General features: G+C 40.1%; 1 protein-coding gene across 1 annotated transcript; it reads right to left on the bottom strand.

Moving 5' to 3' along the window:
• Positions 1–5,843: 5,843 nt before the first annotated feature.
• Positions 5,844–7,070, bottom strand: LOC136717233 (spermatogenesis-associated protein 46-like). Its single transcript, XM_066694742.1, has 2 exons — positions 6,990–7,070; positions 5,844–6,711 (listed from the first exon to the last, which is right to left on the bottom strand). Coding segments are annotated over exons 1-2 (720 nt in total). The 5' UTR covers positions 6,991–7,070; the 3' UTR covers positions 5,844–5,992.
• Between the last annotated feature and the right edge of the window lie 10,397 nt (positions 7,071–17,467).

The raw sequence follows: 17,467 nt of genomic DNA, 5'->3' as shown, positions 1-17,467 counted from the left end.
ACAAAGTTCAAGTCTCGGCTCAGGGCCTGTCTGTGGGGAGTTTGCATGTTCTCCCGTGTCAGCGCGGGTTTTCTCCGGGCACTCCGGTTTCCTCCCACCGTCCAAAGACATGCAAGTTAGGTTCATTGGCCTCGCTAAATTGCCGTGTGTGTGTGTGTGTGTGTGTGTGTGTGTGTGTGTGTGTGTGTGTGTGTGTGTGTGTTGCGATGGCCTGGCATCCCGTCCTGGGTGTATTCCTGCTCGGCTCCGGCTTCCCCACGACCCTCACCAGGATAAGCGGTTTTGAAGATGGATAGATGGATGGATGGGTGGGTGGATATTTGATGAAATACTGTGAATAAGGTACTAAATATTACTCTATCAAAAGGGTTGAGATCAATCCGTTTTTAAACTGTTCTGTTCATATGCTGAACTTGACACCTTTGTAAATACGTTTGAAATGGTGTTAGTGCTGTTATTGTATCTGCACACACGTGTACGACTCAGGAAATCTTTCACCCTAAAATGAACCAAATATATTTAATTTATGGATGTACTGTTTACTTGCTTTGCGGATTACTGAAATGTGTGGCATTTCTGTTATTAAATATATTTATGAATATTGTATGGAGCTCATTTGTATTGGGCTTTTTACTGTACATTTTAGTCTGCAGAGAGAAGTGACCAGATCATCTGAAATACATGTGGTATATTTTATGGCTATGGTTCTTGTCCAATAATGATGATGCATTACAGTGTCTGTGTGAGTTACTGTGGATTTTTTATGAGGTGTATTTTCATATTACAGTATTTGTATTACATGATTTGCTTTTTAGTATGTACTAATAAAATGTATGGATGATAACTGAAATACAGAAATTGTAGAAAGCATTTTTAAAGGGCAACTGCACCCCACATGTTGTGCTGCAAGCACAGGCCCCCCAGTTTCAACGCACCCCCGTCACGGACCCCACTGTTGTGTCTGATTGATGGGCTGATGTGAGATGAGCTTCTTTCATTGGGAGAGTGTAGTGCAATGACTGATTCATTTGACTGTTGTTTGAAGGGCTGCAGTTGAGAGAGGTGGCGGGGGGCACATATAGACCTGCTAAGGCAGGAGAGAGGAAGGCTGAATGAAAAGTCAGGAGAGACAGAGCGCTGTGCTGTTTGGAGCTGGGGGAGTGTCAATGCTTTCCCTGGGTCAGCTGCATGCTCTGCCCTAGTGTGGCTGATACTGTCCTATCAGCTGCCAAATCACTGTTGGTGTCCCGAAAGATCTTACAGGTGGAGTTGGGAGTTTGTATAATGTGATTTACTCTAAGGTTGAGCATGTTTTTCACTGTCTCTTCATTGTGTGTTAGTGAAGAGTTGCAGAAAATAGCACGAGACTCGGTGTGTGGTAGAAGGTTGATTCTTTATTCCGGCAGCTGCAGGGGAGCCTGACAGGAGACGTTTCCTCAGACAGTCTAAGTTACATTTGGTATTTTATGGGTTGTGTACAAGACAGAGAAGACAGTTCTTTCCTTCTTGATTGGTGCAAACAAGCTTACTTAGCAAATTGTAACTAATTAACAAGAGACATTTAAATTACTTACTACATAGACTTTATGAATGAATGACCTCTTTGTCAAGGATGCCAACACAGCACGTTTTGTTAAACAACAAGATGTAGTGAAACAACAGAATGCAGAGCCTTGGAGATAAGATATCTATATTTGAAATGAGAGAAATCATCTATACTGTTTGAGGGAGGCTGTGTCAGCCATAACCAGGTCCAAAGAGTAACAGAGAAACAGGGTCAGCTTTAAAACTCTAGGAATGTGAAATGTATCTAGAAATATTAAATGTAGTTCTTCAGTCTATAAATATTAAATGTAGTTCTTCAGTCTATAAATATTAAATGTAGTTCTTCAGTCTAGAAATATAAAGTTTAGTTCTTCAGTTAGCATGGGAGCTCCTGCCTCATTGAATGTGAACAGTGAAGCACCGCGTCTCTGCTTGTCAGTTTGTGTTCTACCTCCCCCTAGTGGCAAATAAAGGTCAATGAAGGAGAATGACTGTAAACCTTTTCTTTTTCAAACACCCTGCTTTAGCGCCTTCTTGGCTCCACATTCGGAACCATTTATGAGAAACAGTTCCATTAATTAAGAAAAGAACCTACAAGGAGCTAATTAGTAATACAATAAATAATGAACAAAATATATAAATATGAACAACAGATATACAGCCTTACTGAGCATCGGCTGAGGGGATGTAGAGCCTCAGAAAACATGTCTGTCCAGTAGGTGAAATGAGTTCAAGCTTATAGTGTTGTTTCTACAACATCAACAATACAATAAAACAAGTTATTAAAAGTGGGCTACAGTTAAACTCATATTTTAAAATTCAGCTCTTATGTGTGAAAAGGGTGTTTCACAAGCAGCACCAGATGTTTCGAAACATTTCAAACGCTACCAGTGAACCAGACTGAAATAAAGAACAAACCGCCGGTCACGAATTTGCTGTCACAGGACAAGACCGCTCTGTAACTGACAGATACAGAGCGGTTTTAGCCGATCCATGACCTGTGAGTCCAACACATCGCCTGATCTGCCACCCCCGCTGAAGTTTAAAAGCGACCCAACATGGCTTTACATACTTTTAATCATGGCTGAATTCACAGGTAACTGCCATCAATGCACAATTGACTGATAACACAATTTGATATGCTGCTGTGGTGTGTTATTTCAGCAGGACACATAATGCCTAACGGCAATTAGTGATTGATTGATTGATTTATCTTAGGGAGACAAAAGGACATTGATCACCAATGATTGATTGATTGTTGACTTGATCATTAAGGTCACCCAGCCATTCGCTGTGGTGGAAGATGAGAGATTCAAGGCCTTTGTTCAGAAACCAACTATGTGCTTCCTTCAAGGCACACTCTCAAGGCAATGGTGAGCTCAAGGTACCAACAAACCAGGGAAAAGGCAATTGCTGAAGTGGCTGGAGCAGCGGTGGCTAGACCTGGTCCTGCAGGGCTGCAGGGTGTACAGGTTTTTGTTCTAGCCAGATTTTACCTAATTAAGACCCACAATCGGTTCAATGATGCAGTTAACAATGTCCTGGTGTTCGAGATGTGCACCCCTGGTCTACAGCACCTGTCTTCTAGAAATCTGTTGTGTATGATGTGTTTCAGTGCCAGAGGGGGCAGTGTCAGGCTGATATACCACAGCTTTGAGAAAGTGTGAAGGGAATCCTTGTGGCTCACTGCATGTTGTGCTGGTCTTGAAGGCAATAGGACTTGGGTTCAAATCCTGGTAGACCACCTGTCTTCTGTAAATCTCTTGGTCATGTACTTGTGCTTTGTTTTAGTGTTAGAGTGAGCAGTGTGAGGTAGATATACCAGATATTTGATCAGTGAGCATGTGTGTACTGTATGGCTCACTGCATGGAGTGCTGGTCTGAAAGCTTGAAGGACCTGGGTTCAAATCCAGGCTGAGGTGCATGCTGCTGAGGTAAGTACATTAAGTGCTATTACTAACCAATGTGAGGATGCCATGTTGTGCTAGAATGGGGGAGGGGTAGTTTAGGCTGGAAAGCTGGGTTGGGTGGTCTAGGCTAAGACAGAGAGTGTAGGTGTGTGGTAGAATGAGGCAAGTGATAGACTAGGTAAAGATAGGCAGGATTGGTGTGGGGATGGAGTGTGCTGTGTTAGGCTAGATGAGATGATAGGTAATCTGGGCTAGAAAGCTTGGGGCTAGGTTAGGGAGTGTGAGAAATAGGGTTGGTCTATTGAGAAAAGCTTTCACTTACCTTCTTTCTGCATCTCCCCCTGGACCATCCCTGCTCCAATCTATTTCCCTGATCTAGCCAACACCACAGCCAGCTTTCTAGCCTAGACTACCACTTCCCCCATTCTACACCACCTCTCTTACCCTAGACCACCCCACCCAGCTTTCCAGCCTAAACTACCCCTCCCCCATTCTAGCACAACCTATGTGCATCTTCTACATGTACACAGTGGTTAGTAATATCCCTTAATGTACTTACCTCAACAGCATACTCCTCAGCCTGGACTTGAACCCAGGCCCTTCAAGCTATCAGACCAGCACTCCATGTAGTGAGCCACACAGTACACACATTGTTATTGATCAAATATCTGGTATATCTACCTCACACTGCCCCCTCTGACCCTAAAACAAAGTACAAGTATATGACCAAGAGATTTACAGAAGACAGGTGGCCTGCCAGGATTTAAACCCAGGTCCTATTGGCATCCAGATCAGCACACTATGCAGTGAGCCACAAAGATACCTTCACAATTTCTCAAAGCTCTGGTGTATCAGCCTGACACTGCTGCCTCTGGCACTAAAACACAGCACACACAATACACAAGCATCCATGAAAGACAGACACTGCACCAGGATTTGAACCCAGGTCCTGTGAGGCTTCAGACCAGCACACAACACAATGAGCCACAAAGGACTCTGCATTTGAATACTCAGATATCTGATATATCCACCTTACACTGCTCTGTAAGGTTAATGCCTGAATATCATTTAGCATCTGATCTATGTTGCTAGATATGGAAATCTGGCACATATAGTAAACTGACTAACATGATTTTAACATGATTTAAACACTTTTATTGAATGTTCTCAAAGCCCTGCAGCTTCATTACTTACTTCCCCTCAAAATGTGCTCCTGACACACAATACATGCAAGTGACTTCATTGCAGGCCCTCAGTCTCGCCAGTGAATTCTGTATTTATATTTTATTTAAAAATTAATACTGCACAATGAACAATATCAGTATTTTATTGACTGACCCATTCAAATGTATACAATAAATTGATGTTAATAAAGACACTGTTTATATTTTGTTGAAATATTGCTCATTTATTTAATATACTGTATAGAGTGTTACCTATGCCTACTGCATTTATATTTGGACACATCCTTAAAGCACTGTTTAGATTATGCCTAGCTTTCCTATCTTCTTTTACAATTTATATTTTTATTCTTTATAATGTCTAGATTAGTTTTACATGTCTTCTTATTACTGAGCACAATATTACTGTAGTCCCAAAAGGAAAAGTGAATCGTGATGGTTTCAGTCTGAAGGAAAGTGGAAGATTTGGTTTTGGGAATGAAAACAGATGTCCAGCTGCTCCCCTCTCAATCCAAGGCACCTAGATCTTTTAAGGTTAGTATTTCAAGACGGTATTCTCAAATGTGGGTCAAACAGGGTCAGACTTGTTAAAATGTAAATGCAAATTAGACCTTCACTGCTAAAACTAAAAACAAATGCACATTTTACAAAATGCAATACTTACCTACACAAGACATTAACTGATTTATCTCAAAGGTTCGAGTTATGCTCTTGAATTTGGCAGGGTGGATCATGTGACATTACCAAACTAAACTAGACCAAATCAAAGAGCTGCCCGTGAATCACAACATACAAATCCCTTATTGCAGTTTCATTTATTGATTGTGTAAAATACTCAAACACCTTCTTTAGAAGTGTTACGAGACATTTCATGTTAATATGCACACACACCAGCATATCAACATGGCTAGGGCCAAGGCCAGCGCACCTGTGTCACAATAGCACCAGCGTTTAACCTGCTGGCGGGTGGACAAGGCTAGAAGAATACATTTTTTAATTTTTTTTTAGTTTTGTTTTGTTTTTATTCATTCAACAGTTGTTTCAGGTCGTAAATACGACCGTCGTTTGGGGTTGCTGCTCCGACTGCAGGGAAGGTCTTCAATCTGACCTAAATCTGTAGCAGCTTGTAGCACTGGGTGTGTATAAACCTAAATAGCTGTATTTATTTGGTCATTTATTGGTGCTGGATGGTGTGGTTGCTGTATTTTGATTTCCCTATGTTGTGTTGTGTGTTTTAAATTAGGTTGTGTCTGCTGATGCCTGTCTTGCCCAGGATGCTCCTGTAAAAGAGATTTAAAATCTCAGGGAGTTCTTTTCCTGGTTAAACAAAGGTTAAAAAAAAAAAAATAAGATGGTTTAATTGCCTGACGCTGTGAGGTAATTGAAAAGTCTTGACAATGAACCTTGAAAGCGCTGCAAAAGCCTTGTCAAAGCACCACGAAAGCGCTTGAAAAGGGCCTGAAGTCGGCTTGTAAAACGCTGGAAGCGCCCTGTCTGCTGCTGGCCTGTGCTCTGGTGGATTGACAGCAGTGTGCGATAGAAAACACTGCAGCTGTAGCCGTCTATACTACCCAGGTATATATGGACCTGCAGTGAGCCTATACTGTTGTAGTACCGCAGGCAGCCGGCACACTTGTACCGGCGCACATTGCCCACCCTCTCTCTGATTGAGACGGCCTTCACAAAGGCAGGGTCCATGTAAGCACTGTTCCTAATAACCAGCTCTCCACTGCTGACCGAGGAGCCGGCATCGCCGAGCCCGCTCTCATCCTGGCAGACGGCCGGGAGCTCTGCAGGGCCGTAGCGTCGGCTCTCCTGCTCGGCTCTGACCTCTGTGCACTCAAACACATCTATGGGTGAACAAGTGAGCGCATCTTCCTCCTTCCCAATGGGCTCCTCAGGCCCTCCTCCGCTCTGTATCTGCTCCCCAGACACCTGTGGGTCCAAGTCAGAGGGGCTGCTGGGTGGCAGGGTGCTGGACTCAGAAAGCCCAGCAGAGTCACACCTGTCAAACCAAGCCAGGATCTTTCTCTGCACGCAGACTCCTGAACCCTGGTCCAATGAATCTTGAGTCACTGCAATAGAGAGAAACAGACACTTTAGAGGCTCTCTGTTTTAGGGAAAAGTTAATACAGGCATGTCATTGTCTAGGTACCCTTTTCAATTACATTTCAGTGGATTCCCCAATACAAATCAAAGTTTATATACTACCAATTGATGTTTTTGGTTTTAACACATTGATCTTTAAATCAGTTTTTTTTTCTTCATGTAACTTCATTATAAAATATCAGATCAGCAATTGGAATTAACATTTAGAAATTCTTTTAAATTAAACCATCAAAAAGGAACTTACTTGTGGTATTGATGGGGTATTTGGCAGCTGGAGTGCAGACGGGTTTCAGTGTGGTCAGGAGCACTATTAATCCGTGTCCAACTCTGCAAGGTCTTCGATGCAAATGGCTAGGCTCAATAATACAAATGAGAAAGTTAGGAAGGGATTTCCATAGACATCAGAATTGAATCTTCACATTTTAAATCTTTGGCTGCTGACATCAAAGAGGCCTAGTGACATCATAGAATCGCCACATTTTGAGAGTTTTCATGTAAGCTGGCCTGGAGAATGGCCCTTTTTCCTTCCTTCAGTTCAACAGCCATGCAGTAGTAGCAGCTCATGGCCCCACACGATGTGTGGGCATAAAATAACACCAGCTAATGCGACTTCAGTGTTTTTAAATTTGAAACAATCCTACTCCATACACATGCTGCAATTTAACTGCACACTACTGTTAGTTACTATACTATACACAACAAGCAATGCACTAATAATAGCAACATCATACAACAACCATGATACATTACTGTGGGTATTACTCCAATGCAAAAATCCTGTAGAGGACGATAATGATTTAAAACAAACAAAAAAATCACTTTGCCAACAAGCTTTCTCATAACAGCACCATTGCATTATCAGACTGTTTGGTGTATATTATTATTCGATTACCCTACATAACTGCAATGTTTACCTTGTTACAACCAGATAATGTTCCCGGGCGGAACAAATTCAAGTGTGCTAGGCCTGCTGTCGCTTCTCTGTGGCAAAATTCAGTCTTCGTTAAAGAGCAAAATCGAGTCGCTGTCTCTCGCTGTGCAGTCTGCGCTTTGTGACGCCGCGCGCTCTCTTAGTACGGTGTCCGAGGTTCCAAAGCACTGGGTCGTGACGCCGTTGCTAGGCGATTAATTGATGCAGTACTTGTGACGTAGCGCTACAATGCATTTCAATGCATGTCACTGTCTATATCCGCTTCATAGAGCCGAGTATAAAGGGGCATTTGCGAACCATTGCGCATGCGCAAATCATTAAACAAGCGGTACTGTAGACATAAGGACAACCCCAGCAGCCCATGCAGTTATAAACGGAACAGCAATAAACCATATGAATCAACAAGTGTAGAAAATAACTAAGTGACTGACTATAGGCCTAGCATGTATTTAATCACAAATTGAAAAACGTGCGTTGATTTTGATAGTTTTCATCACCAGCGGCCAGTCCCCCCCCCATCCCAAGAAAGACCCTACAATGTTAAAAATCCAAATTCAAACCGTGGTTTAAAGCACCTTATACACCCACCTTTACACACGTATAATCACAGCATATGTGTCATGAAGTAAGACGTATTTTAGCAGTGAGAGACAGAATAACAACAAAAAAATCCAGAAAAATGCATTTCAAAAAAGTTATAAATTGATTTGCATGTTAATGAGGGAAATAAGTATTTGACCCCTTCGACTTAGTACTTGGTGGCAAAACCCTTGTTGGCAATCACAGAGGTCAGACGTTTCTTGTAGTTGGCCACCAGGTTTGCACACATCTCAGGAGGGATTTTGTTCCACTCCTCTTTGCAGATCCTCTCCAAGTCATTAAGGTTTCGAGACTGACGTTTGGCAACTCGAACCTTCAGCTCCCTCCACAGATTTTCTATGGGATTAAGGTCTGGAGACTAGCTGGGCAACTCCAGGACCTTAATGTGCTTCTTCTTGAGCCACTCCTTTGTTGCCTTGGCTGTGTGTTTTGGGTCATTGTCATGCTGGAATAACCATCCACGACCCATTTTCAATGCCCTGGCTGAGGGAAGGAGGTTCTCACCCAAGATTTGACGGTACATGGCCCCATCCATCGTCCCTTTGATGCGGTGCAGTTGTCCTGTCCCCTTAGCAGAAAAACACCCCCAAAGCATAATGTTTCCACCTCCATGTTTGACGGTGGGGATGGTGTTCTTGGTGTCATTCCTCCTCCTCCAAACACAGTGAGTTGAGTTGATGCCAAAGAGCTCGATTTTGGTCTCATCTGACCACAACACTTTCACCCAGTTCTCCTCTGAATCATTCAGATGTTGGCAAACTTCAGATGGGCCTGTACATGTGCTTTCTTGAGCAGGGGGACCTTGCGGGCGCTGCAGGATTTCAGTCCTTCACGGCATAGTGTGTTACCAATTGTTTTCTTGGTGACTATGGTCCCAGCTGCCTTGAGATCATTAACAAGATCCTCCCGTGTAGTTCTGGGCTGATTCCTCACCGTTCTCATGATCATTGAAACTCCACGAGGTGAGATCTTGCATGGAGCCCCAGACCGAGGGCTGACAGTTATTTTGTGTTTCTTCCATTTGCGAATAATCGCACCAACTGTTGTCACCTTCTCACCAAGCTGCTTGGTGATGGTCTTGTAGCCCATTCCAGCCTTGTGTAGGTCTACAATCTTGTCCCTGACATCCTTGGACAGCTCTTTGGTCTTGGCCATGGTGGAGAGTTTGGAATCTGATTGATTGATTGCTTCTGTGGACAGGTGTCTTTTATACAGGTAACGAGCTGAGATTAGGAGCACTCCCTTTAAGAGAGTGCTCCTAATCTCAGTTCGTTACCTGTATAAAAGACACCTGGGAGCCAGAAATCTTGCTGATTGATAGGGGATCAAATACTTATTTCCCTCATTAACATGCAAATCAATTTATAACTTTTTTGAAATGCGTTTTTCTGGATTTTTTTGTTGTAATTCTGTCTCTCACTGTTAAAATACACCTACCATTAAAATTATAGACTGATCATTTCTTTGTCAGTGGGCAAACGTACAAAATCAGCAGGGGAACAAATGCTTTTTTCCCTCACTGTGTATATATATATATATATATATATATATATATATAGTACTGTTCAAAAGTTTTAGGCAGGTGTGAAAAAATGCTGTAATGTAAGAATGCTTTCAAAAATAGACATGTTAATACATTATATTTAACAATTAACAAAATATAAATTGAGTGAATCAAATCAATATTTGGTGTGACCACCCTTTTCCTTCAAAACAGCATCAATTCTTCTAGGTACACTTAGGGATTTAGTAGGCATATAGTCAGGTGTATGATTAAACAATTATACCAAACAGGTGCTAATGATCATCAATACAATATGTAGGTTGAAACACAATCATTAGTTGAAACAGAAACAGCTGTGTAGGAGGAATAAAACTGGGTGAGGAACAGCCAAACTCAGCTAACAAGGTGAGGCTGCTGAAGACAGTTTACTGTCAAAAGTCATACACCATGGCAAGACAGCACAGCAACAAGACACAAGGTAGTTATACTGCATCAGCAAGGTCTCTCCCAGGCAGACAGGGGTTTCCAGATGTGCTGTCCAAGCTCTTTTGAAGAAGCACAAAGAAACGGGCAACGTTGAGGACCGTAGATGCAGTGGCCGGCCAAGGAAACTTACTGCAGCAGATGAAAGACACATCATGCATGGAAGATATCCAGCAGTGCCATTCAGCTCAGAACTGGCAGAAAAAAGGGGGATCCTGGTACACCCATCTACTATCCGGAGTCTGGTCAGAAGTGGCCTTCATGGAAGACTTGCAGCCAAAAAGCCAAACCTCCAACGTGGCAACAAGGCCAAGCGACTCGGGTATGCACGAACTGGGGTGCAGAAAAATGGCAGGAGGTGCTCTGGACTGATGAGTCACAATTTGAAATATTTGGCTGTAGCAGAAGGCAGTTTGTTCGCCGAAGAGCTGGAGAGCGGTACACGAATGAGTGTCTGCAGGCAACAGTGAAGCATGGTGGAGGTTCCTTGCAAGTTTGGGGCTGCATTTCTGCAAATGGAGTTGGGGATTTGGTCAGAATTAATGGTCTCAATGCTGAGAAGTACAGGCAGATACTTATCCATCATGCAATATCATCAGGGAGGCATCTGATTGGCCCCAAATGTATTCTGCAGCTTGACAACGACTCCCGATATACAGCGTCAATCATTAAGAACTATCTTCAGCGTAAAGAAGCCCAAATCCACAGAAGAACTGTGGTTAGTTCTCCAAGATGTTTGGGCCAACCTACCTGCCGATTTCCTTTAAAAAGTGTATCTAGAAGAACTGATGATGTAGGTATCTGAAGGCAAAGGGTGGTCACACCAAATATGGATTTGATGTAGATTTTTCTTCTGTTCACTCACTTTACATTTTGTTAATTGATCAATAATCTATTAACATGTCTATTTTTGAAAGCATTCCTTCTTTACAGCATTTTTTCACACCTGCCTAAAAGTTTTGCACGGTACTGTATATATATAGAAGATACAAAATAAAACTACAATAAATTGAATATATCTTGAAATACATTTATCGCAAACATATCAACCCTTACAAGAAATTATTGATCTTTTTAAATTTCTTTAACAGTTGAAAGCATGGACAGAGAATGGAGATTTGTTTTCTCCACTGCTGGGCCAAGATTGTATTCTACCATGTGGAGCATTCTGCCTGTTAACAATGCTGTTACATGAGCACACAATGGATAACTAGAAAGAGTAATTTGTATAATAATAGTTCAGTTATTGATTGTGTTGTAAAAAATATGCTCAAGTCTGCGTATTGATTTGTGAATAAATGATTTATTAAACCAAGGGGGAAGTTATTTTGCGATTGGGTTAAGTAAAATCAATAAATATACTTCTCAAGTTTTTCCCCCAAAAGTACAATCATATAAACCTAAAAAAGCAATAACTAATGGAGTTTGTTTTCTGTCCAGAGGTGCTGTGGGATAATTTCAAACGATATCAGAGACAAACATTTAGTGCAGCCATGAATGTTCCTGTTGTGTATACACCGATCAGCCATAACATAATGACCCCTGTCAGTGGGTGGGATATATTAGGCAGCAAGTGAAGTTGAGCAGGGAAAATGGGCAAGCGTAAGGATCTGAGCGACTTTGACAAGGGCCACATTGTGATGGCTAGACGACTGGGTCAGAGCATCTCCAAAACTGCAGTTCTTGTGGGGTGTTCCCGGTCTGCAGTGGTTAGTACCTATCAAAAGTGGTCCAAGGAAGGAAAAGCAGTGAACCGGCAACAGCGTCATGGGCGGCCAAGACTCATTGATGCACGTGGGGAGTGAAGGCTGGCCCGTGTGGTCCGATCCAACAGACGAGCTACTGTAGCTCAAATTGCTGAAAAAGTGAATGCTGGTTCTGATAGAAAGGTGTCAGAACACACAGTGGATTGCAGTTTGTTGCGTATGGGGCTGCGTAGCCGCAGACCAGTCAGGGTGCCCATGCCGACCCCTGTCCACTGCCGAAAGCGCCTACAATGGGCACGTGAGCATCAGAACTGGACCACGGAGCAATGGAAGAAGGTGGCCTGGTCTGATGAATCACGAGTTCAAGGTGTTGACTTGGCCTCCAACTTCCCCAGATCTCAATCCAATCGAGCATCTGTGGGATGTGCTGGACAAACAAGACCGATCCATGGAGGCTCCACCTCGCAACTTACAGGACTTAAAGGATCTGCTGCTAACGTCTTGGTGCCAGATACCACAGCACACCTTCATAGGTCTAGGGGAGTCCATGTCTCGATGGGTCAGGGCTGTTTTGGCGGCAAAAGGGGGACCTACACAATATTAGGCAGGTGGTCATAATGTTATGGCTGATCGGTGTATATATATATATATATATATATATATATTTTTTTAGTCTTAATTGATAGGTGCATAAGTCTTCTGACACCTGAAAAGCTTGATCATCAGTGTACAAGGTATGTTTTCATTGTTTAACAAACAAGCAAAAATAAAATAAATTTTCTTGTTGACATCAAATTAAAGTGTGAAGGAATCACATTTACACTTCAGACCTTTTTTCCATATAAATATACATTATATACAAAATAATCTTAAAAACATAGATAGAACATAAAACATAGATGCTTCATAATATTTAAATTAACTAGTGAAATACTAATCTTACTAATCTGGTTCTGTTATTCAAGTCCTTGGTACGATAGTCTTTTTTTTTTTTCTTTGTCTTTATTTGATTATGGGCAGTGTTGCATAATAAGTAGTAAATTGTACTTCATCTTGAATCCTGTTGGCACTGTGTTTAATAAAATGGTCTTTCTTGCAACATTCCTTTGATTATATATATATATATATATATATATATATATATATATATATATAGATTTGTTTTACTCAGTGGCGCAAAGGATCCAATAAGAGAGGGGCACAAATTTTATATATACCCATTTTAAGGCTTAGTGATTTTGGGCTGCATACAGTCTTTATAAAAGTTTAGCAAAAACAGTCATTTCACATAGATAACAAGGTGGATTATCTTCAGGGGGAGGTTTCTGTTTGTTTTTTCTTCTGCTCAGTTTTATTAATGTACATGTTTTTTAAATTGTCTTCCTTACGTGCCTGTCAGTATTGTTCATTGTAAATCTTTCGGGTCCATACCCAACAAGTGAAACACCCAAAATTTTGTCTCAGTCCCGTCACGGCTGTACATTCTAACACTTATTCAGAGAAGAGTCATATTGCATTCCTGGAGCAGGCGTCTGCTCTGTCCAGTTCTCAAGTTTTTAAGAGCAGCAGTTTGCATTAAAATAATTCCCAGTCTCATTTTTTCTTAACAGTCCAGAAGATATTCCTCCTTGATAGTGTTTTTTTGTATATATATCTTCCAAAGTTTATACCTGTAAAAGAAAAGAAGGAAAGGATTCAGTTTTAATGAATTTGATTAAAAAATAACAAGAACATTCTCCAGATAATTAAATATTTCCTACTTATAGTAGTCAATCTAGAAAGAGTAATTTGTATAATATGCTCAAGTCTGGTTAAGGTATTGATTTGTGAATAAAGGGTGCTTTCAATGACATGTTTTACTTGGCAAAAGTGTCTTGTTTTTTCTATGAATTCTTGTCAGTGTTTGAGCAATATGTCCGAAGTCAAGCAAAGGCCATGTCTGTTATTAAACCTGTGAGACTAACCAAAACATTCTACACAAATGTACGTTTCATTACAAAATACTGGTGACTAGATATAAACAAGGTGAATTTCAATACGGTTTCTGTTTACAGGGGAAATATAAGCTCCCCATAAAGATGGGCTCCACTTAAATGTTTTTCAGCGAGGTGGGGGATCCCGTCTTTTTGTCACGCACTTTTCATCAGGCACGTTTCATCACCGTCAGTTCATCACCAATTTGCATATTCACTTACAAATTACATAGACTTTTAGACCAGCAGTTTTTGAAACTACATATTCAATTCAGTAACTTACAATGGAGGGTAATTGGTGCCAAAATAAATAAGCTGATATATATTTTGATTTATTTCCATTTTGTTTAATTTATGTATTTATTTATATTGTATTTTAATGATGTATTTTGTATGATTATTATTATATATTTTTTAATATTGCCACAACAGTGTTGTATATAAGGAAATAGAGTATTTAACAAATACTGAAACCACCCCACACATGTCCCCTTGGGTTAAAGGGAGAATATTGACGTGTAATTCAAAAAGATGCCCCAAAGATAAGTTTATTCACACAATAGAATACAATTAATAAGTAGGTCAGATAAAAGGAGCAGACAATAACAATAAAAACAGTTTAACACTAGAACCACCATAGCTGCTTTTTGTGCAGCTTTTGCAATTTAAAAGTAAATATCTCTGCATATGTGAATCTGTTCTTAGGCCTATATGTTAATAAACATTTTAATTAAAATAACTCCTAAAAAATAATTTATAAATATTTTCTCCTCCAACTGGAGAAGAGGTTGTAGCATTTTGTGGTCCGAGGTCCGGACCTCTGCACAGTGGTCCAAGTAGTGGTCCAGACCACATAGAACAAACTGAAACGAAACGAACTGAGACGAGCGAAAGAGCTGGTCTCGGTCCATTTGGCAAAAGGACTGAGTTTAAAATTGCATTGCAGATTCTCATTCACCCTTTCAGCAGTTTACTGATTATCTTTAAAACGTGAGCAGAAATAGGACAAGTTCAGTTCTGATTAATTTTCTATACAGTGGTCTGATGTAGCATCGTTTCCTTCCTTTCCACATTTTCTATGTTATTAATAATAAAAAGAAGCAGTTAATAAAGAGATAAATCATTCGTATTTTGTACAAGTATATATTCTTATAATCTTGTGTCTCTGCCACACCTTCATTGCACACGTCCGTCTCATTGCATGGCACGGTCTCACGGCACATTGATTGAGTCTGCTGCTTAATCTGACTTCACTTTACGATACAACTCTGCCTTGTCTTCTTCACACTCCGAGTCCTCCAAAGTTTTGCTAAAAAGGCCAGAGTCTAATCGTTCTATGTAGAATTCAGAATGGAGTCCAGCTTAGTCCTGCAGACAAAAAAGCAAATGGAGGAGACGGAGAAAAGGGTCAGCCTCTGCCGAAACCAGGCATAATGTTGACACCAAAAGGTTAAAAGCTGCCAGGAATCTGGGCCCAGTATTCCACAGCCGCTCTCGTATCTGAACTCTTTAATGGACACATTCAAACCCGCAGCTTCACAGGGTTATTCAAAATAACTAATTTGAAAGTGTAAAGCTTGCACCTCAATCTGTTTAAAATTAAATGACTAAGAGATGTAACAGATTAGTAATTTTAAAAATAAGTAGCATCTAAGTGGTTACCTGGAATTGAAATTGGTTGACATGATTTCTCAGGTTTTAAAGAGAATGAGCCATAGTTACACATAGAAAAAAACGATTTTAAACTCTTCCCCGCTCAAACTGAAAAAGCAGTCCACTCACTCTTGAATTCAGTTACAGGTGTTTGAGGCTGTACTTTTCATTTAAGGGGAAGTCAGATGTTTTGGGGTGAAAGTAAATTTCCCATCGCCTTCCTAGCTCAAGAAGCAGGGGGTCATTTGTTTGACTTGTTTGCATGGATGAGTATTTAAAACATACTGATTTGTTGTTTTATACAGCTCATGTATTTTATACCTTATGTCTGCAATTTGTATTTTGGTAGGCATTTGTGCTTCTGTCCACATTAAAAATGATTTTACGTCTGAATTTGACTGACCAGTAAAATACATGCTAAAGTTTAATTTTAACGATGATGAAGAAAGGTGTATTTTTCATGTATTGCTTTATTTAAACTTAGCCTAAAGTGAGGATATAGCAACTGCCCAGTTGGAAGGTTATTTATTTAAGTGATGTATGACATTATAAATAACCAAATTGAAGACCTAAAATGGGTATGTAGGAGAACATTTTAAAAGCTTTTGATTCCTTATGACAATTAGTAAACTAAAGAAGATTTTAAAAATAAATTCCCTGTTTACTGATTTGTGTTAGCAACTGTTTATGTGGCAAAAAGACACAAAACCAGAGTACTGAAAACCAGTCTGGTATGGTGGTAGTGACTGGTTAAACACCCTGCAGAGGGATATCTCAGGTAGCCTCTAAAAACACCTCTGGTTTGTATCAAAGGACAAGGCAGGGTAGTAGGAGAGCTTTTTTTAATTACATTTTTAATTTACATAATTTAAAATCATTACACTGTACATTCATAAAATAAAAAAGACATAGTGGGGGAAATTGAGAGTCGGACAGGAATGAATTGCTTTATTTAGAATTGCACTATTGGCAATATGTAGGAAATAAACTGGATTATCGCCTAAAAAACAAAGAAACCAATATAAATAAATACATTAGTTGGTGTGTTTAGGCATGAGCCTTTTTCTATTCATTGTATTATGTATTTGCTTAGAAATGCACAGTTCTAATACATTATATATTTTTGTATATATGGATCATCTTGATGAATATACATACCTTACAGGCTTTGTATGTAAATGGAATTAGAAGTTTGTATGCTATTATTTAACAGGGATCTGGTATAATGTGAGTCCACAAGGCAGATGAGTTTTATGGAAAATTAATTAATGTTGTTAATAGGTCTAGTCAGATTTCCATTTTCTGAGTGACCAAATTGCTATTTCTGGCATTACTGGTATTAAATAACATAATTCCCCAAGTCCATCTGGTTTGAAAACATATTTTTGTTCCTCTACCCTTTGTGTTCAGCCTCTCTTGTCCGCTAAGCAAGAGCCGCCAACACTTTGAAAATCAGAGAGTGAATCTCGACCAGTCTCGATAGTGAGCAGTAGTGGGGGATTGTGGGATTGGTAGGCACAGGAGCACAGAGTACTGTATTACAATTCTCAGGTCGTGTTCTGGCCCAGATTATCAAGTGATATGAATGCGGAGATGGTGGCTTATTGATCTACCAGAATGTCGCCCTAGTGTGTTATCAGTTTTGTATTGAAACTAGTTTAAATGTATACATATAAAATAGTTTTTAGATTTAACATAAATATTAAAACTGATTAGTTCTAAAATGTTTCTTATTCTGTTTAGAATTTGGAATATCAATCTGAAATGAGTAACTACATTCTGGGAAAAATACAGAAAAATATTACAATAATTAATTATCTTCATTATGTCTGAAGAATGTGTTTGATTGGAAGATATTCGTAGAGCAATAGT

Source organism: Amia ocellicauda, chromosome 21, assembly GCF_036373705.1.
Source record: "Amia ocellicauda isolate fAmiCal2 chromosome 21, fAmiCal2.hap1, whole genome shotgun sequence".
NCBI lineage: Eukaryota > Metazoa > Chordata > Actinopteri > Amiiformes > Amiidae > Amia > Amia ocellicauda.
The sequence above is the reverse complement of the archived record's forward strand: the minus strand, read 5'-3'. Positions and strand labels throughout refer to the sequence as shown.